We start from the raw sequence: 21,844 nt of genomic DNA, 5'->3' as shown, positions 1-21,844 counted from the left end.
ATAGGATGAATTGAGACGGTATTTTGTAAGTACATAATTATCTTGAATAAATTCACTATTTCTTTCTTTTCCTATCGCCTGGAAAAAGCAAGATGTTTCTTTTGTTCTTTTTTCAACAATTTCTGATCTCTAGATAGACCTCTCAAAGTAATCTAAAGATATAGCAGTTATTAAGAAACAACCAAAAACAGTATTTCAAGTCAAAAAAAGACTTATTTGATACATTTTAACTAAAAGTTTACATTTTTAAAAGCGATGACTAAACTGAACATCCACTCATAACTTAGGGACCAAAAGAGGTTTAAACCATTAATTTTATATTTAATCTACTTTACTTTTCAACTAATTGTTTTTTTTTTACGTACAATTTTATAATCTGTCTGAATTGTTTTTTACCTATTTCTTCCACACTAAATAACTAAATATCTAATATTATTTCGTAATCTTTTAATGTTTAGTTAATTTATTTTTCCATTTTCATTTTCACTGTTTTCTATCTGTAAACCATTCACAGTGGCAATGAAAGTAGCAAATTAAATTAAGAAAATGATTGCGTGATTGCAGTTTTTAAGGGCAACTCGGTGTTGATTTCTCATTTCTACTTATTCATATTACAACGATAGAAAATGAAAAGAACATCGAAAAGAAAAAAATCAGAAGGGTAACACCGAAATTAAACGAGTATTTGGGGTTTGCTTTTTAGTGCTTTCCGCTTCCTCACGCATTGTCATATCATATTCTTCTTACGCCGATGACAATTTCGTTACCGACGCTATTAAAGTAGCTCCGACCAAAATCTTAAAAGAAAAAAAAAAAGGGATTGTATTGAAGCTTCTACAATTGTTATTTCCGATCTCTATTTGCAAACCCTAGAACTCTTGATTCTTGATTTGTCTCACTATTCAGGTATATATGCTCCGCCTCGATTATTGATTTCCCCCTCTCTTTTCGACGTTTAATGGAGTATTTTCTGTTTTCGAGAATGACGTGTGCGTTTTACATTGAATTATTTATATTCTTGAAATGTTCAGAATCCGTTGCTAATCAGTGAGTGGGATGATCCCTGACAGAGCTAATTCAATTCATTGAAATAATCTCTGATCAGTGAGCTGAGAAGGGAGGTTGAAGTTCGAGTGAGAAATTTATGGTGATTTTGTCAAGTCTCTTTTTGGAGTAAGTGATTTCACTTGTTCTTTTCTTTTTGTCATCGGTGATCATTTTGCAACACTCAACTAGATTGTGCAATCTTACTACTGGTGATTGGTTTCTTTGAGCTAGAAAGGTGGTTTCACGAGAGTGATGGGTGGAACCTTTGATTGGTTTGTGAAGTCTCAATGCTGAGCTGATCTTGGTGACGAAGGATGAATATCGTCAAAGGTGTTGCTGATCTTATTAGAAGAACTTCTGCTGGGCACACTGGCGAGTCTTCAACTTTCCAAGCTCAAAAGTGCTCTCCTCCTGGGCCCAGGATTCGCTTTAGGTAACAATACATTTTTCAAAGGGTTTTTATCTTGGAATTAAATAATAAATCTCTATATTTGTAATGATAGTTTTTTGAGTTATGTTGATGTGCGAGTATGTTATTCCACCAGTGTGTGGAAGAAACACAATTTATCATCCCCAGAGTGTTTAGCAAGTAGTCAAGACTGCTATTGCTATCCTTTTTCTATAATTTATAATCGTGTAGAGTTTCAGAATAGGAGTTTCATCATATATGTAATCTTTCATTTAGTGTTCTGATGCACAAAGAATAAAGTATGTTAGACAAACTCTTAGGGGCCATTGATATCATATTTTACTAATACAGATTGCCATAAGTAGCAGTGGGCTTGCAGGTGTCATCCCTCTTGAGATTGGGTGTGTTGGTTTTGTGAATTTACGTGATTATTTAATGGAACATTTGTCCTCTTTAGTAAAAAACGAGGACAGACACATTGCTTTATTAAGATTATTATTTGTTACTGCTTTATAGACTAAATGATAAATATAATAATTTTGTTGAGTTGTACCAAAGAAGGAATCTCATGTAGTGAATGACTATTATCTTTTGGAATAATACTACCCTTGATTATCTCGTGCATTTTGGATATTTTTGAAACTTGTTATTGTATGGCATATATGTTTGAGAAGGCACCTTGGAGTGCTGTTAGGGCTAAGAGGATCCGATAAACTAGTTCATTAGGTGGAAGAACCTCAAGGCTTAAGTACTACATCAAGCCTTTTATTCTATTAAATGTGGCACTCTTAAAAATACCACCCCCTTTTAGGGACAATTTCTGCAATGATTTTCATTCTATTGACATTGATCTGATGTACCTTTTGTTAATTACCCAGCTATCAATATTTGGCTTTCAGCTTACTTCAACTTGTAGGTTTTCCTTTTTGTAGCCTAACTCATGGCAAAATTATCAACTGTTAGGATTTATGCACATGAGGAGAGTCGGATTTAATGACTAGTCCATTAAGAGAGAGAGTTTCACGACTTAAGTACCACATTAAGTAGTTTGTTTTAGTGCATGTTAGAGCTTCAACATTTTTGATATGTATGGTGAACTTCATTGGTGTATCGTCGATGTTGCTGGAGATCATAAAAGAGAACGTTGTTAGATTCTGTAAGCTGGTATGAGACATGAGTTACTTTTACGTAAATATATATATTTCTTAGGTGCAAGGCATGGTGACATTTATTTTACTTTTTGTTTATTTCATGCATACATGACTATGTAGACTTGCCAAACATTGTCTGATATTTCATAAGATATTTTTTATGGGTAGTGGTGGTCTATATAAAGATATTTTCTTAAGGTGTGAAAGTACAATTGGGGTTAGGTGACAATAAAGTGGTTAAGAGCTAGAAGATTCTAAAGCAAAGAAAAACAAAAGAAGACAACAAAGGAACTACAAATGCAGTGATGCTGCCCAATCCCTTTCCATGTCACCAGCATTGGCTGGTCCCTTCAGACAACATTTTCAGAACAATAGAGAAGCAACACTACAAGCCTTTCCAGAGCAAGATTTTGGGCAAGATGACACTCTTAAATATGCGAACAATTGGACCAAATAATTGAAAATTAAAAGAGGAATAAATTGAGAAATTAAAATTGGGTTGGGGGTGGTTTACAAGAGAACAAGACAGAGGGAGAGGGAATCATTTGTGTCAACAATGTTTCAATCCATTTTTCCTTTATTTGAGTTTTTCTAATTTTTTACATTTTCCAGTGATTCTGGTGATGAGGCAATTGTAAATACACTCTGGGAGCGATATGAAAAAGCTGATGATAAGGTATGGTTGGATTTATACTTATTAAATACTTAACTTTCTGAAGCTTGGCAAACTTTATATGAACTATTTCTTAAGAAATTCATATATGCATTTAAGTCAGGTAGATATGTTTTCCGTAGGTGTTGCTTATCAACCTATTGTTAAAAATAAATTATCACGCATTCTTTGTGTTTTTGCATTGATCAAGAATAATGCTAAGTGCATTGCTTTAAATGTCTGTCCCTCACTAAATTAGTTGTCTATTGAGTAAATTTGCTTTATATGATCTTAATGTTCTAGGTGGAGAAAAGGAGACTGCTTAGTGTTTTCATCAAGCAATTTGTAATTCACTACAAAGATTGGGAACCTGTGAATTCTGGCATATTATTAGAGTCTTCTTCTGTTGAGAGTTTATCATCTTCTGATGATGTGATTGTTGGCTGCTCGGCTGGACATCCTGTTGAAGTCATTCGGGTATTAACAGAAGAGCTCACACAATTAATCTCACTAGTTAATGATTGTAAGTTGCTGATCATTGCCATTGTCGTCATTATTTTCTTCACTTTCTGCCCTCGTAGGCTTAAGTGGTTTGCACTACAGATGTGATCAAATTAAAGTTAGGAACCATTATATGTAAAATAGACGCAAGAAGGGAGTACATATACTTATTGAAATTTCTTTTAATGGTATCAAATTATTTCATTACCTTTTAAATTTTTGTTTGTTGTAGTCACACAGACCTTTTCTCCTAATACAAGATGATGTTTAGCCTAAGAATCTTGAAATGGTATATTTGGTTACTTGTACCAAAACTGTTACTTCTTACATGTTATTTGCAGTAATTCATGCTTTTCTTTCTGTTAGATATATTATCTTTATCTACACTTTCTTTTCAGTGAACATCAACTTGGGGCACTCATCGACAGATCTTTCTGGGGCTGCTGCTAAATTGTTTATTACTTCCGAAGGATTTTTAATTTTGGATGCGCTGAAAATTATTGCCCATTCATTATACAATTGCAGAGTTTTTGGATACTATGGCGGAATTCGAAAACTTACGGCCTTAATGAAAGGTACAATCAATGCTATATGACTAATGATTTTTTTCTTTTGTGCATGATTTTGATTACTTCTGTGGGTGATGTTTGCTGAAAACTGTAAGAAGTTTTAACTGATGTTAGTGTGATCTGCATATTGTTTCTTTATAAATTTATATTACCTTCTTATGTTGCTAAAGGCTTTAGACCTATGTGGTCCCCTGTTATAGCTTAACAAATGGTCATCGTTCTTTTTCTTTTTTTTTTGTTTGAGTCTCACTTTAAAGGATATACTACTGTGCATTACAAGGAATTTTTTTTATTAATTACAATCATAAAATTTACATTCTCGACTCCTCTGTTTGTAATAATCACATTATCTTCAAAAAGGAAACAAAATCTGCTGAAATGAATGTGTTAATTCTAGGGATATTTTATCCTAATAATCCCCTATTTACAGCAATTATGTTTTAATTTGTATACTACTATGAAAAGCATCCAACTACTGCCATGTGTCATTTTCACATTTGTGCTCCCCGTGCTTTTTTCCCATTTATCAATACATGCTCCTTTTCTCTCTCTCCTGCCCGTGTGCAAAGCATGGATCTGCTTCTAATTTGCTTTTATTTATGAACACAATATGAAATCAATCCTTGAATTTTGATAGGATTTAATTTCCAATTCTTGTATTTTGCTGTTGATAAGTCTATGTTTTGAAAATCTAACTTTGATTCTATCATTAATTGCCGTTTGTTATTCGCTAATATCTGTGTTCTTACTGGAAAGTAATGGAAGTTCCTTTCTTGTGTTCAATTTGTTACAGGGGCTGTGGTCCAACTTAAAACCATAAGTCAAACCCTTTCTGGTGATGCAAATTGTTCCGTCTCTGCTGTTGAGAAAATCAAGCTGCTCCAACAAATATTAACATATGTTGTGTCAATAATTTATATTTTCATTGATTTAGGTTCAAATGTAGACAAAAAGGATGAGTTATTCTGCAGTCTTTTGGGCTTTATTTCACATGCCGAGACTCCAATCATCTCTTCAAACAGTTCAAAAGTTTTGTCTACTGAAGCAAGGTTACATTGGCGGCAGAAAGCAATTGTTTCTGTGATGGAAGCTGGTGGCCTAAATTGGTTAGTAGGTAAGGTAGGCATCTGTTATTATTGTATATTTTGAGGCAATAAGGAATTTGGTGGTTTTAGTTACTAATATTCTAATTTGGTATGAATATGTGCATTAGGTAAATATAGATGCATGGAGGTTACAAATAATTCGGAAAATATATTATAAAAATGCTGCTAGCTAAATAAATTGTTCTTCAGGTTACTACAGTTTCACTAGCATACAAATAGGCCCCTATTGTTCTTTGTTTTTCTTTTTGTTTATTAAATTTTCATATGATGGCAAATGGCAGATGTCCTTTGGGGTGCCAACATAGCTGATATGCCAAAGTACATAGTGATACCTAATATGAGTTTTATAAAAAGAAAACAGGCTCCTATTGTTTCAAATTTTCTCTTTACTTGTGAATATATGCTAAAATTTTAATAGCTGTGTGTGGGCTGATGACCATCTTTTCTTTTGTAAATAAAAGCTCATGCTAGGAATTACTGTATACTTTGGCATCTCAACTAGGCTGACATTCCGAAGTACATCTATCCTTTTCCATGATATGAAAAATATTATTAAAAGAAAAAGAAGAAAACAAAAAAACATGGGGGCCAAACCAAACCCATGAGCAGAAAATACAAGACCAAACTTCCCAAGAAGTGAAACTTTCCCAAACATAGGAAGTTGATATCTGTGATGAAAAAAAGTCTAAATTGATAACAAGAGGCATAACAATGTACCATTTAAAATTTTTCCCTGTTATCCAAGCCTAAATTAGTCAATTATCGGCAGTGATTCCCTTCCCTAAAAATATGTGAAATTTTAAACTCTATATCATTACAAATCTTAAAACATTTTCTCCATCTTCCTCTTAGCATTCAAGGAACCATCCATGGGGATGAAAAAGCTTGGCAAACCGGATCTGAATCACACTTCATCCAAAGTTTAGCAAACCTAGCATTCCAAGCATGCTCTGTAGCATAAATACTGTATACATGGAAATTATGAATGCATAAAACAGAAGAGATGCTGCCAAATTATTCCTTTCTACTTCCTCTAAAAATATCAACACAAACAGCTAATCCTGGACACTGCCCGCTCTATCAATTTTAACTTTTATCCAATTTATAACTTGCATAAAGGAAGATGTTTTCCCAGGCTGAGTGTTGATGCCAACAAATTTTAGAACCTTAAAATCATATACAGTATTATGCATCATTTTGGCTGAAAAATTACTTGCCAGTCTAACCAAATTTGTAATAGAACAAATTGCTGTGTTTAAATGAAAAGGATTTTGGAATCTCAAGTGATTTCTCATGTGCCAAATCATCCAAACAACAGCAGAAACTGCAGCCATCCTGATGAATTTAACCAGAGGGCTGTACTTGTGCTTTAAAAAATTGATCAGAAGCATTGGAGAACCCAAATTCAGAACATCTAAAATTTGCTTCAGCCAGGATCAAATTTACAGTGCAGTAGAACACATAAAAAACAAATGATACGAAGATTCCTCTTCTTTTCTACACAAGGAGCACATTGAACAAATATGAACACCCATGCACTGCACAGCTGTATCGGTATGCATTCTGTTATGCAGAATTTTCCATAAAACCAAAGACTTTGCTGGTGGAACAGCAGCTGACCAGATGCTGTTACCCCAATCTGAGTGAGAGGAAACTGAAAAAACAATTCTTTGTGACTTTCTAATGGATATTGAGGGATTTTGGCACATCATATGATTTGGTTTTTGGTGTCTATTTGGTGTAAAACACACGTCTTTTTAATGGGTTTTCAGTAGCTGTTATGTTGTTGGATTAGGGAGCATGTTACATTGGTTTTCTATTCTTTGTTGTTTTTTGTTTAGGATGATTGCTTGTCATCCTTTCTCTTTATAGTTCATTATTTTTTGTCTTGCTATATATCTTCTTATACATTAAACATTAATATAAATTATCTTGGTGACATAAAGATGAAAGGTTGGGCTTCACATTCACGGGAGTCTTAATTTTTCATGACACCTATCTTATCTTTAAATAGCTCAACTGTAACTCCTTTCTTTGTCTATCCCATGATTATTGAATTTCATGGTATATTGAAATTCCATGCTTAATAGATTTTTAAACTTATTTTATGTTTTTTGTTCAATTATCATATATTTTCCATTCACGAAACTTAATTTTTCAGAGCTCTTACGTGTCATTAGAAGATTTAGCCTGAAAGAACTATTGATGGATGATTCACTTCTCTATTTGTGCTTGAAAATTCTTTCATTGGCCTTATCTGCAAATCTTCGGGGCCAGAACCATTTTAGAAGTATTGGAGGGTTGGAAGTGCTGCTGGATGGTCTTGGATTTCCATCAAATTATGCAAAAACTTACCGTAATCTTGTTTTGGCAGATGGATTCAGGTATTGTTGGGTATATCTCAAGCCTATTATTCTTTGTTTTATTTATTGGAAGATATGATGGTGTTTCTTTTTAAGCTTGCTGTATCTGCATTTTCTTTTTTGATGAATAAATGTGTCTTGATGTTTGAGTTTGTGGATAATAGTTTAATGACTAGCTTGATGTTGGTGAATCTACAAACTTCATTCATCGCATTCTGAGTTTGCTGTATACAATACGTGTATTTGTCCTTAACATGTTATCCTGTCTACTTGTTTTAGCTTGTATCAATTTAACATGTAAGATAATGTATTTGGTATTTCTCATATTTCTTTCTCTCCCATGGGATAATACTGTATTATCTATATGGTTACTATATACAGTCTGTCTTGCATTCTTTGATAAAGTGGTTTGCTTGTCTTTTGCAGGGATGATAAACCATTGCAAAAAATATTTCAACTTCATATTCTTTCTTTGGAAGTTTTGAGGGAGGCAGTGTATCCTTCACAATTTGCTGATGTTGTGAATTTTAGAATATTTCTTTTTTTGAACTTCATACATCAATGAACTGATATATGCTAATAATAAAAAAGACAACATAAAATTTAAGTTCATTGCCTATTGACATTTCTATACATTTCACGTGTGTATTTTCTAGAGATGTATTTGCTTGCCATTCTTAGGTATATTCCTCCCTGAATTTTTATTATGGCAGATAGAACAATGCTGTCCTTTGTTCACTTGTTGATTTTCTTTTGACTGATTGCTACTTGAATATCATTAAAATTTAAAGAAAAAAGTGATGCTTGAGACCTTGACATCGGTACAGCTTTGGCAATATGATCAGCTTGCAATTTCTTTGTGAAAATGGTAGGGTGCATAAATTTGCTAATAGTTTTTGTTCACCAGCTTTTCTGCTTCAAGATTTGGGACAGGAGAAGGATTCTACTGTAGAGCATGCTGTTGGTATGCCTGGTCTTGACAATCGAGAAAATAAGAATTATGTGAAACCTGATGCAGCAGTGATTTCTTCTGGCCTTCCATCCCATGCTTCTTTCTCTGATATTTGGAATGATTATGTTGTTATGTTGAGCAGCGGTCTATGTTCATTTCTGTTAGCTGCCGAGGGTTCAAAATCTATTCATGTCCAAGTATCTTCTGGTCGACTTGCATTGCCTGTTTCCTCTGCATATTATGAATTGTCAATCAAATGGGTCATGAGGGTTTTATTTACAATATTTCCTTGCATAAAAACTTGCTCAAGTCAGAGTGACTTGCCTAGCTATTTAAGGTGAACTATACCAGTGATTTGCAGTGTTTTTCCTTTTCATAGCCTGGAAAGTCTAATAAATTATAAAAAAAGTGCGTTGAAGTATTTCTGTTAATGTATCTCTGAAGTAGGACCTTCATGCATAGAACTAATATTTGATATGTTGATTTTCTTTCCATGTTGCAGGATCTTTGTTTCAGCTCTACAGAACACTGTTCTGAATGCATTTAGAAACCTTCTGTCTTCTTCTCCCACGTCACTTGAAATTTTTCGCCAAGAGGGAATATGGGATCTTATGTTTTCAGAAAATTTCTTTCATTTCGCGTCAGGTTCAGATGAATCTGCTGGACAGATGTTTGGATACTCTGAGAAGTCTGAGATATTGTCTGCTTCAAGGAGCACTGGTAACACAGCAGAAGTTAACGGGGTTAATTCTCTACAGATGGAAGTAATTTCATTTGTTGAATTTGCTGCAACATGTAGTGGAAACACACAGAACATGGTTGGTTCTTTTATTCCCCTCTTATTTATTCATCTATACGTTTGTGTGTGTGTGTGTATATATATATATATACTCAAAATATATATTTGAATTTGCTTGAATGAATTTATATTCATACTCACAAACGCATTGAAATTGTATATTTCTAAGTGCTCAACTCTAAGAAAGAGAGAAACATGTGATTCGACCTTGGTCTGTAAAGTTTACACTCATCAAGAGATTGTACTGTGGTTTATTAGAGATTGTTGGAGGAAATTCTTTAAGTTTTGTAATGGTATTAATTTTAAGGTGTCACATTCTTCAGGAAGGAAATCATTGTGATAATAAGTTGATGAGTTTAGGCCTGTCTTCTAGAGCAGTGTTTAACTGATAGACAATTAAGCCAACTTTTATAAGTTTGGACTTTTATCATAATAGGATTCTTTTTCCTATGTATAGGGCTTCTTAGATTATGTATAGCTTTATATAGTTGGCCTGTTTTTTGTTCATGGCCTTTGGTTGGGTCTCTTCATGAGTTCTTGGTATCTTTCTTTGTGTTTTTAATGATATTTTCATGTGATGGCAAATGATAGATGTTAGTTGGAATGTCAGCCTAGCTGAGATGCCAATACAATAAATAAAGGAGATACAATACGAGAATAAATGAAAATGTTCCTAATAGTACGTCTATAGTCTAAATATTTATTATTATATAAGATCAAGTCCATGTTTCTATAATTGTAATATTGTCTCTCAAGCTGAAGCATACGAATCAAATGTACTAAGCTTTCATGGATGTATACTTTTTAGATTCTTGTGATTGTATGATTGAATTCAATGATTTGATTATTCTCCAAGTATTTATTTTTCGTTTCTGTTGCAGAGGGAATTGTCTTGTTTGTTGGATGCACTTGAGCATTGTGCTTGTAATCCTGAAATTGCATGTGTTCTTGTGAGGAGTTTGGTTCGCATCTTGCAGCTTTCCCCTGAGAGAACAATTGCTTCCTTTAAGGCCTTGTGTGCAGTTTCTCGTGTTCTACAAGTTGCCTGTGTTCAAGCGCATGAGTATAGAAGTCTTGGAAGCATGGATCCCTCCAATGAGAAAAGTGCCACAGATGCATCAGTATCATCGCAAGATCAATGTAAAAGCAATTTACATGTGACTATACAAAGTTTCTTTAATTGCATGAAAGTATGCATGGAGTTCTTTGCCAAGTTTCTAGCAGCAGCTAAAGATACCAAGCTGATACTACATAGTTTTACATGCATTGATTGCCTATTTGATTTATTTTGGGTGGAAGGTTTGAGAGATGATGTGCTTGGACATATACTCAATCTCATGAAGGTATACTTTACGTGCTATTTACTTGAATTTGCCTTTGTAGGTCATAAATGTTGTTGAGTTTTGTTTTCCCACTTTTAACATGGCTAATCTCTTTTCAGATCATGCCATTTTCTGAGGAAGATAAAAAAGCGAAGTTGCAGTTATGCTCTAAGTATTTAGAAATGTTTACTCAATTAAAAGAACGGGAGAGTAGTTTTGTTGATCTATCTATTGATTTGTTAGTAGGAATGAGAGATACACTCCAGACTAACCAAGCAGTATGTGTCGGACATTGATTTATTTCTTTACTTTATTTACTGCAATGTCTTCAAATGCATTTTCATATTTGACTGAAGGGTTGCTTTTGATGCTTTACTGCTTCAGTACTATCAGACTCTATTTCGGGATGGGGAGTGCTTTTTGCATGTTGTATCATTACTGAACAGCAACCTTGATGGGGCAAATGGGGAGAAATTGGTTTTGAATGTACTCCAAACGCTTACTTGTTTGCTTGCAAGTAATGATGCCTCGAAGGTACTTGTCTTCATTTTTTCCGCTTTGTTTCATCCCTAGTTTTGTAATACTATTATTTGTTGTTACTTTTTTTTAAATTTTTTTGTTTTGGTTAAGAACATTTGGGAATTATATTTTACTCCCAAGTTTTTTTTTTTTATTGCCCTTTAGCTGTTTTTGGATTGTTGCAAACCAATTTTGTAAAACATAAGTTGTTGGAGTAAGCACATGAATAACATTATTTCACATCTTACTGAAGAGCTCTAGGGCTTAGGGCAAGTGCAATACGCTGGCCTATTTTTATGTTATACTCTGGATTTCATGAAGAATAAGGTTGACAAGGATCATACTCTTAACTACTTTGTCAAACGATCTTTGTAACTCTGCCTTTAATAATTTTTCCAAAGTTGTAAAGGAATATTGACAGGTTTCTGTTTGTGAAACCTATCTAAACCCACACCTACACACACCAAACAAGCAGACAGATAACAAAAGAATACTTCTGTATTGATTTCTTCTTTAATCTGTACACAATCCCAACACCCAAGGGAGCCCAATTCCCCCTCCACAGGATAAAAGAGTCCTGTCTATACTAAGAGTAAAACTGTTCACACTATACAAAGATACATCAGCTTTATTTATATGAACTTATTCCCGCCCCCTTAACTATTATAACAGTTAACCTTCTAAAAAACTCATAACTCTTCTTTATCCTCTCATAAACCCTCCATATCCTATCAAATATCAATATGTTTATTAGATCTCTTAAAAGGATAAATCCTTGCTGGTTTACTCTTAATAAACTGTTTTTTCATTAAACAACTTGTCAAATTGAAGAACAAAAGGTTTGGAAACTTCAACTCCAAAATGGTTGTCACTTTCTTCATTCTTTACACACAAAGATGATTCAGAGCAAATTTTTTCTACGGATTCAAAGGGTTTCACTTGAGTGGGAAGCAATAAAGACACTAATTTTAGAAATAAACAAGAAAATAAGGTTAACATTGGAGATGTTATACCACAAGTTAAGTATCTATATAGGCAATTGTGGTATGGTCTTTCTGAATGTGCTTGAGTGTTTTTTACATCCAACTGAATGGAATTATTTATATTTAGGGTATTAGAAAGATATATAATGCCAAAGCACATTACAAGAGAACAATTAAGATTCATTTGCTTCCTAAGATGCGTTGAACTGAGCTACACAAAATATGTAGGCTACCTGGAAAAGTAATCAATGATCTTAAACCTAGTTCAATTCTAGAAAACTGACTTATGAGGTTTGCATCCATTCATATGCATTCAAGTGGTCTATTTTAACAATATTTGTAATGAGATGGGAACTTTATGCACTCCTCATGTCGAAGATTGAACATCTGTAGCATAAGACTAAATATTTGTGAGTAGTTTGATTGGATAACAACTGGTACAATAGTTTAACAACTGGAAGGGACTGACTCAGGACTGTCTTGTTTTAAATTTATTGACCTTTTTACTGTCTGGTTTGTTCAGCATCCTTGAGATGTTTGTATTCAAATGTGTTTTATCACCTGGCATCTGAACATAATGGAGATGTAACTGCATCTTGTTATGTAGGTTACTAGACTGACTGCCAGTACTGTAGACTTGAAACTGTGTTTATTTGGTTGTAATTATCTAATTAGTGAGGAAGGCAACAAAGAGGAAGACATTAGGATGGAAATAACAAATTTCCACCGATTGTTTGAGAGGAGCAATAGGAAGGAAGTTTTTTTCCATGGGTTCCATTTACATTTTTTTTAGTGTAGAAAGCTTTCTAATGCAATTTTTTTTTTTTATTTCTACCATATTTGCTTCATCCAAACAAGTTGAAAGAAATTTATCTAATATTTATCTATCCAAACAATGCTATTTTCATTCTTCTTATTTCTTACTCTCTTGTTGTTTTGCTTTTTGTTTCATTTTAATCCCAATAGTGCAAAGAGGTTCACTGAACCTTGTATCCCATATCTCATGGCAAATTATGTCAGGTAGGAGAAATTGGTGGGTGCTAATTCAAATGAAAAACGATACACATTAGGTCTTGCACGAGCCTAAATCTTTAGTTTTTGTATTGTGGTTATAAAATTTAAGTATATGCTGATTACCCTTTGAGGTGTCATCCTTTTTGGTTTGGATCTGTATTGGATTTTTTATGTTTTATTGTAGCTGCGTGCATTGTACCATTTCATTCCAATTTAAAAGCTTCTTATATTATCATCTCTTGCAGGCAGCATTTAGAGCTCTGGCTGGAAAGGGCTACCAGACTCTGCAGAGTTTGCTATTGGATTTTTGCCAGTCGCATTCAAGTGAAAGCCTTTTAGATGCTTTGCTTGATATGCTTGTTGATGGAAAATTTGATGACAAAATGAGTCCTATGATAAAGGTGATGTACCGGTACATAGGTCTTGCTTCCATAAATTATTTGATCCACCTGCACCGTTTCATTTTCTATTCGAAAAATCTGTTGAAAGTGGTGTTTGCTGGATGCTATATCATTAAGTATTGTTAAATCTTCATTCCATAAATCTTGTTTGTGTTCTTATTTTTCTGCTTTCCTTTTTTGATTTCAGAATGAAGATGTAATAATATTATATCTGATTGTACTGCAAAAGGTTTGCAATTCCTTTCCCTTTGTTTTCTTCTAATAAATTATTTTCTTCAATAGTTATTTTAGTAGTTAAAGTTTGTTTTAAGAAAATAATGCCATCTGTTTTTTTGCTTGTTATTTGTGATTGGGCAGAGCAGTGAGTCTTTGAAGCATCATGGACTGGAGATGTTTCAGCAACTGCTAAAAGATTCCATTTCTAATAGAGCTTCTTGTGTCAGAGCAGGAATGCTTGATTTTCTTCTTAATTGGTTTTCTCAAGAAGATAATGACAGTGTGATCTTTCAGATTGCACAGTTAATTCAAGCCATTGGCGGGCACAGCATATCGGGGAAGGACATCCGAAAAATCTTTGCTTTACTCCGAAGTGAGAAAGTTGGGATGAGGAGGCTGTACTGCTCTGTTTTGTTAACAAGTCTCTTGGCAATGCTACACGAAAAGGGGCCAACTGCATTTTTTGATTTTGATGGAGTTGATTCTGTAAGTCCTGAAGCCATTATAGATGTATCTCTAGATCTCCTAATTCTTTAGTTATTTTTGAAGTACTTGGCTCCAAGTAGACTTTTTCTTGTGTTAGAATAAATAGTCTCAGAATTTATTGTAAAGCTGCTGTGTGCTTTGTGTTGCACCTAGTTCTTAGATATATCTAAAGTTTTTATAAGTATGAAATCCTAGGAGAGGAAAATTCACTCTCTAAAATTCATTCTAATTCCTTTGTATTATTCTAATGTTGATATTAGAGTGTGTTGATCCCGCTTTGCTTTTTTCTGTCCAACAAAGGAGTTGCTTATCGGTCATTTTTCACATTGTTCATAGTTAGAGTTTGGCCCATTGACACTTGGGTCTATTGTGTCTCGAAGAGCGAAGCCCAACCCAGTGCCCACACATCCAATATTCGACTGGTGTATTATCACTCGCTGACCAACTGCTACGTTGCCTTGTGTGTATGTGTCCTATGCATCACCTTCCAGTGGTTGGAATCTTCACGGATCAGCTTGGTTTGACTAGTTGGAGCGTTCTGAGCCTGTTTCTACCCTTTGTTCTTCATTCCTGGAGCATTTGGTGAATCTCCTAGTGTTGAACACAATTTTTCTCAGTTGAAACTCTAGGTTTCTGTCTCTGAAAGCCGCCCTAGGCTGTCTTCGGCTCTTCTCTGTTGTACCATTGGACTATGTCCTTTCCTTGTTCATGTCTTCAGGGACTATTTTCTCTTTCTTTGGAATTCCTTCCATAACTTCTCAACAATTAATTGGAGAAAACTACCTTTCTTGGTTTGCTTTAGTTGAACATTGGTTCCTTGTCCAAGGTTTCCATGATCAGTTAGAAGATCCCAACGACATCAAATTTAATGTGGAAGAACGTGCTACGGGTTGGATGATTGGAGGACAAGAATATAAAGGCCTATACTACCTTGGACTAGCTCATATGTATCTTTTGTTCCATCTGCATATCCTAAACAGTTACTTGAAAACGAAGGACATCCTCATCATACAAATTTAAAGATGGTTCTTGGACTTAGTCTCCAAAATTTGGAATGTGAACCGTGCTATTTGGGAAAACATGTCATGTTCCTTTTCCTATACATTCTGAATCTATGTGGGACTCTGCTTTTTCTATCATCCATTGTGACATATGAGGCCATCTTTTGGTTTTAGATATTTTATTAGTTTCATTGATGAATTTAGTGGGATTTATCTAATGAAAAGATTCATTGTGAACTTTTGTCTATTTTTATGTCTTTCCTTGATGAAATCAGAAATCAGTTTGGAAAACTAAGCAAAATATTACTAAGTGATAATGCCAAAGAATATTTTTCTTATAATCTATCTATACTCATAAGGTCACACAACATTTTGCTTCAATATACTTGCTTTGTACACCTTAGCTAAATGGACTGTGTATGAATATTTTTACAAATACTTAAAGAGAGTGATTGGGAGGCTCTACTTCAATGAGCTTTTGGTTAATTATAAATACACTCAGGTGTATGGCTACATTCTTTATGTTAGTTAATGGATGCTGTATGATGCTTGTAAATGTCAATTTTGTTTCATTCACTGCTTATAGTTCCTTGTTGAACCATTGTTTTATTGCCAAATGTAATACTACCGCTTCAATATTTTTAGGCCTTCTATTATCTCATTCCTTTCAAATTCTTGCAGGGTATCATTTTGAAAACTCCACTGCAGTGGCCTCTGAATAAGGGTTTTTCTTTTTCCTGTTGGCTCCGGATTGAGAATTTCCCTAGAAATGGAGCAATGGGTCTTTTCAGTTTTCTTACTGAAAATGGGAGAGGGTCATTGGCCGTGCTCGCAAAGGAGAAACTTACTTATGAGGTTGGAAATAGATATAAAAATTAGTTCTTTTGTCAAGCTGTCTATTGTTCTTTGACACTTTTTTGTTGCTTTACTTAGCCTTACGTTAAATGAATTAATTATTTTTGCTGGCTTAATTTGGCTGGGCCTTGCAGTCAATAAATCTGAAGAGACAGCGAGTGGACCTACGTGTTAATTTAGTCAGGAAGAGATGGCATTTTCTTTGCTTAACTCATAGCATTGGAAGAGCCTTTTCTGCGGGTAGCTTGGTGAGATGTTACTTGGATGGGGAGCTTGTCTCATCTGAAAAATGCAGGTTCAAACCATGCTAATTATTATTTTTCTATTTAAATGATTTTATTTTCGTGATTAATTGCTAAATTTCTTTTGTGATACTCTGATATGATTTTTATGCTTTGTTTGTTTAGGTATGCAAAAGTCAGTGAATCATTAACAAGTTGCATGATTGGTGCTAAAATCAAGATGCCTCACTATGAAGACAATGTGCTCACGTTTGAATCCATCGGAGATTCGTGCCCTTTTTTTGGTCAAATTGGCCCTGTTTATTTATTTAATGATGCCATTTCTGCTGAACAAGTACAGAGTATCTACTCTCTTGGACCAAGTTATATGTATTCTTTCCTTGATAATGAAGCTTTGCCTCTCCCAGTTTCGGGAGATAAAGTACCAAGCGGGATTCTTGATGCCAAAGATGGTCTGGTATCAAGAATTATCTTTGGACTCAACGCTCAGGTCCATGATTTTTAATCTTCTATACGACTGTACATGCCATGCTTATTTAATATTTATTTATTTCTTTTGAAGTGTAGTTTTACTCCTTTCTTTACTTTCTTGTACTGCTGTAGAACAGTTAGAATATTTCTTTTTCTTGTCTCAAGCTGTCAGTTAGTCAGTTGGGTATTAGTTGCTCACATATTTCTAACTAAATAACATTTAGTTAGTTACTTAGATTTATGAACATGAATGCATGCACCTATTGTGTTTTGGTTTAATTCCTTTTATTGCAGAGTTAGTTCAATCCTCTTTTCCTTTTGTTCGCAGTCCCAAATTCCCAGGTCTAATCCTCTGCTTTTATCATGGATGTTGAACCAGTAACTTCTATTCCTCCATCAAAATCCTCTTCGGAAACACTACAATTGTCACCTATGCCCATTAATATGATACACTTTCTTGTCTTTCTATCTCTCTCAATATTTGATATGATTTCATAGAAATAGTTCAATCCTCGTCGAAAGTACTAAAATTGTCACCTTTGCCCCAGTTAAAATAATTGTTTATTATTTGTAGTACAGAGTAAATAAAGGCGTGTTTTAAATGTTTCTAGCTTAAGGGCAAAGAATCATAGGCTATAGCCTTTGTTTATTGTACTTGTTCTCACCTTTTTCGTGTGAATGTGTGTATAGTACATCAGCTATGACAATGCTTTCTGATTTTTGCCATTCTTTAACTTTAAGTTTGTGCTAGGAAGGGTAAGGTCTTGCTTGGTCTATTTTTGTTGCTGGTTTCACACTGGTTGTCGCAGTTCACTACCTTTGGCTTCTGTTCATTGCCTTTTTCTCTGATGAACATAGGGTCAGGTGTACTTCGAGAAGTTTGACCAACCCAAAAAGTTACGTGGTTTGGTACTCAACCAAGCTCACTCAAGACCCAAGTTCTTTGTTTATCAGAATATTGTCGGACCACCTCTAGCAGCTTCGTCAACTTCTAATGAGCAAATTTCCATTCTTGGTTCTCACTTTCAACCTACTTGAATTTGTTGGGCTTTTTTATTAATAAATTGCCTTTCCCATGTCTTTCATAAATTTCATCCTACCATTATAATTGCAAAACTCTTGGTCTTCCTCATTCGAGTTATGGTTCTGGTTGAGGATATGATAACTATTGGAGAAGGAAACCAGTGCTATTCTTTCTGAAAATAAATCTAGTTATGTGTTACGGCAATCAATCAAGCCCAGTGTCACTGGAAACAAAATTACATTTGACGTTCATTGCACATCAGAACAAATAGGCAGAAAAAGAGAGTTAAAGATGGTTACAAAACCGTTATTAACAAATACAAGATAGTGTAAACACCTAATAACTATAAACAACTGAAAATAAAGAGTACAGAGCATTTATGAAGTGGCACGACTAATACAAAATCAAATAATAATAAAAAACTTATTGACCTAGATATAAACTTGAAAAAGAGTGACTTTATTATTTTTCATTCATATCAATTATATTCTCCTTGCTTTTATTTGTAGCAATCTAATCGTCTAAAAAAGAGAAATAAAGAAACAATATACTGAAAAATAATCTTGTAAAAGGAGTTAAAATAAAATAGAAGTAGTTAATTGGTTAACAGTTAGATGTTATCTGATATGTGATGAACACTTTTTGTAAAAGTCTATATATTGTCATGTTAAGGAGAGTTAGTAGAGTCTTTTTAAATTGATGTTTGTGACAAGGAGAACTCTGAGAGAACGGAAAGCAATTTTCCTTCGAAAGCTTTGGCTTATACTGTGTAATGTGAATAATACAGTGCAAGACTATGTCTTTTCTTCCTTTTTTTGTCTTGTTCTATCATCATTGTTTCTAGGTTCCTAACAAGTACATTGAATAGTATTGGAGATGTTATGTTGAGTAGAGATATGATTTAATCATAATATATAAGTAGTTGTAAATCTCATCTTACATGTTAGTTTTATCTGGTTAAGTTAGGCTTAAAGTTTTCCTTCTAAATTCATGTTGGTGCAGGACTTGCAGATAGGAGATATATTCACTGCATGGCTTCCTTAGGCCAAATTCTAGGATGTTGTAGCCAAATTGGGAATTATTGTTATTTATTTCTAACTTGAAGGAGATTGTTGTAAATAGCAAATTATTAGGATTAAAATATTCTTAATATCTCCACAGTAATTAGGAAAAAATATCTTTAGAATCTTTCTGTTAATTTTCTTATGTTTTTATTTTCTTATTTTAAAGATGTGATTATTACAAATAGAGATTATGAGAATGTGATTGGTGTAAATAAAATAGTTTTCCATTTTCTTACATAGTTCAAGTATTATCTTAGAGGAGCTCTTAAATTGGTTTTCATCTGCAATGTGCTCCTTACAACACATCTTTTACTATTCATGCGGACTGATGTAGATTGGACAATAGATTTGGACGATAGGAGATATACTTCAGGTGCTTAAATAATTTCTGGACTTAATTTGGTTTCTTGATGGTTTAAAGAGAGAATTGTTGTACTGAAGCAACATGTAGAAATTTGGCTCATATTGCTCTTGAAGTTGCTTGGATTCAAGTATATGATCAGAACAAGTTTTTCACACCACTCCTAATGTGCTTGAGCCCTGCTGCTCTTGCACACACTCATGTTCTTCACTCCAGAACCAAACATATGGAATTGGAACTATTTTTTTTTTTTGTTTAAAAGGTTGTTAACAAGCTTATTCATTCTTTTCATGTCCCTGTTATTGATCAATGGGGTGACATTCTTATAGAAGGTCTTTCTCCTTCTAGGTTCTGCGCTGTGTTTCAAGCTTAAAGTGGTGGATTTAAGGCCTGCTCCTCACCCCTTGTGAGCTTGCGGGGCTATTGGAGTATAATTGTACTCCTTATTTCTTTGCATTTTTGTACTTCTGTAGGACAGTTAGAATATTTCATTTTGTTGCAAACTTAGTTAGGTGTTAGCTGCTTAGTTTGTCAAGTGTTAGGTTCTCGGATCTATCTAATACTTAGTTACTTGGATTTTGACATATAAATACATGTACCTATCATATTGTAAGTTGGTTGAATTCCTTTACGCACCAAACTGATTTTCTTTTGTTTATCTCTCTTTTCTCTCTTAAACTTTAATAATGCTCATAAAAGAGAAAAGTTTGAGCCATATTTCATCAAGGCCAATACTCAAATATGATTATCATTTTTTTTTTCAGGCAAGTGTTGGAAGAATGCTGTTTAACGTTTCACCAATAACAAGTCATCATCAATTGGATAAGAATTCTTTTGAAGCAGCTGTAGTCGGTGGTACACAGTTATGTTCAAGACGCTTACTACAACAGATAATATACTGTGTTGGTGGGGTATCTGTGCTTTTCCCTCTTATTGCTCAGTGTTCTAAATTTGAAAAAAAAGATGGAGAATCTGCAAATGGTGTACCGCTAACACAGACCATGAGGGAGTGGGTGACAACTGAAGTTATTGAGCTTATTGCATCTCTTTTAGACGATAATTTAGCAAATCAACAACAAATGCATATTGTGGCTGGATTTTCTGTGCTGGGATTCTTGTTACAATCAGTTCCTCCTCAACAACTAAATTTGGAAACCCTTTCTGCGTTGAGGCATCTTTTTAATGTTGTTTCCAATTCTGGTGTGTAATTTGTTCCCATGTGTTCTGCATCTAATTTTCGTTTGATTATATATTTACTTTTCCTCAAAATTTGCTTTTTTCTTTTCCTTGTCAATGTTTCTCAGGACTGGCGGAGCTGCTTGTGAAAGAGGCCGTATGTAACATATTTCTTAATCCTCATATTTGGGTTTGTACTGTTTACAAGGTCCAACGTGAGCTGTACATGTTTCTGATCCAGCAATTTGACAATGATCCTCGTTTACTGAAGAGTCTATGCCGGCTTCCGCGAGTCCTTGATATAATTCATCAATTCTATTGTGATAATGTAAAGTATGAATCATTAGCTGGAAGTAATCTTCTTCAACTTTCTGTTTCTGAACAAGTTACCAAGGAAAGCCAAGGAGTCCCTAGCAAAGAAGAAATGCACAAGATCCGTCTTCTTTTGTTAAGTCTTGGTGAAATGAGTCTCAGGTACGGTTTCATCTTTACCCTTTCAACTGACATTCATTGTAATCTGTTAAATTTTCATTCCAAACTTTTGGGATATGCAGACAGAACATTGCTGCTGGAGACATAAAAGCTCTCATAGCATTTTTTGAAAAAAGTCAGGATATGGCCTGTATTGAAGATGTCTTGCACATGATTATTCGTGCTGTTTCCCAGATATCATTACTGTCTTCTTTCCTTGAACAAGTTAATATAATTGGTGGTTGTCAGGTTTTTGTCAATCTTCTCCAGCGGTATGTCACCCTTGTCATTCTCTGCATGAATTTTTCTTGATGTTAAGTAGCAGTTATAGTGGCACTATATCATTGTGGATTTGGATGAATTTGCAATGCATACGTGAATCTGGAGGCAGCTACTACTGTGGTCCCATACATAATGGAATACTGAATTGTCTTAGTTTTGTTTCTTCAGTTGAACTGTCTTAGTTTTGTTTTCAAACGAACAGAATTATAAGCACTCTCTTGGTCCCACACCCACTCGCTAAATTGGTTACCATTTGCTCTCAAAAAATTCCTGTACTCCTCGATCTGTTTCCATTCATGGTATTCGTTTAATCATCTTGTTGAAAAGGGAAGTTTATGTAAGCATTTGTAGCTAACTACTTACAACAGAAATTAATAGCTGACCACCTATGAAAGGTTACATGAGAT

General features: G+C 34.2%; 1 protein-coding gene across 3 annotated transcripts; it reads left to right on the top strand.

The window, feature by feature from the left end:
- Nucleotides 1-581: 581 nt before the first annotated feature.
- Nucleotides 582-21,427, top strand: LOC106752898 (BEACH domain-containing protein B; the record flags this gene model as incomplete). 3 transcript variants are annotated; one of them, XM_022777311.1, is given in 24 exon segments in its annotated part: nucleotides 582-906; nucleotides 1,032-1,173; nucleotides 1,279-1,480; nucleotides 3,220-3,283; nucleotides 3,563-3,782; nucleotides 4,159-4,335; nucleotides 5,123-5,164; nucleotides 5,264-5,443; nucleotides 7,597-7,819; nucleotides 8,225-8,293; nucleotides 8,626-9,087; nucleotides 9,253-9,568; nucleotides 10,431-10,892; nucleotides 10,991-11,149; nucleotides 11,256-11,405; nucleotides 13,633-13,788; nucleotides 13,976-14,017; nucleotides 14,146-14,490; nucleotides 16,173-16,346; nucleotides 16,481-16,641; nucleotides 16,754-17,078; nucleotides 20,273-20,708; nucleotides 20,813-21,158; nucleotides 21,239-21,427. In XM_022777311.1, coding segments are annotated over 22 exon segments (4,817 nt in total), but the record flags the coding sequence as incomplete, so codon positions are not given.
- Between the last annotated feature and the right edge of the window lie 417 nt (nucleotides 21,428-21,844).

The sequence above is a fragment of the Vigna radiata genome, unplaced genomic scaffold (assembly GCF_000741045.1).
Source record: "Vigna radiata var. radiata cultivar VC1973A unplaced genomic scaffold, Vradiata_ver6 scaffold_558, whole genome shotgun sequence".
NCBI lineage: Eukaryota > Viridiplantae > Streptophyta > Magnoliopsida > Fabales > Fabaceae > Vigna > Vigna radiata.
Note: the sequence above shows the minus strand (reverse complement) of the source record. Positions and strands in the feature narration are given on the sequence as shown.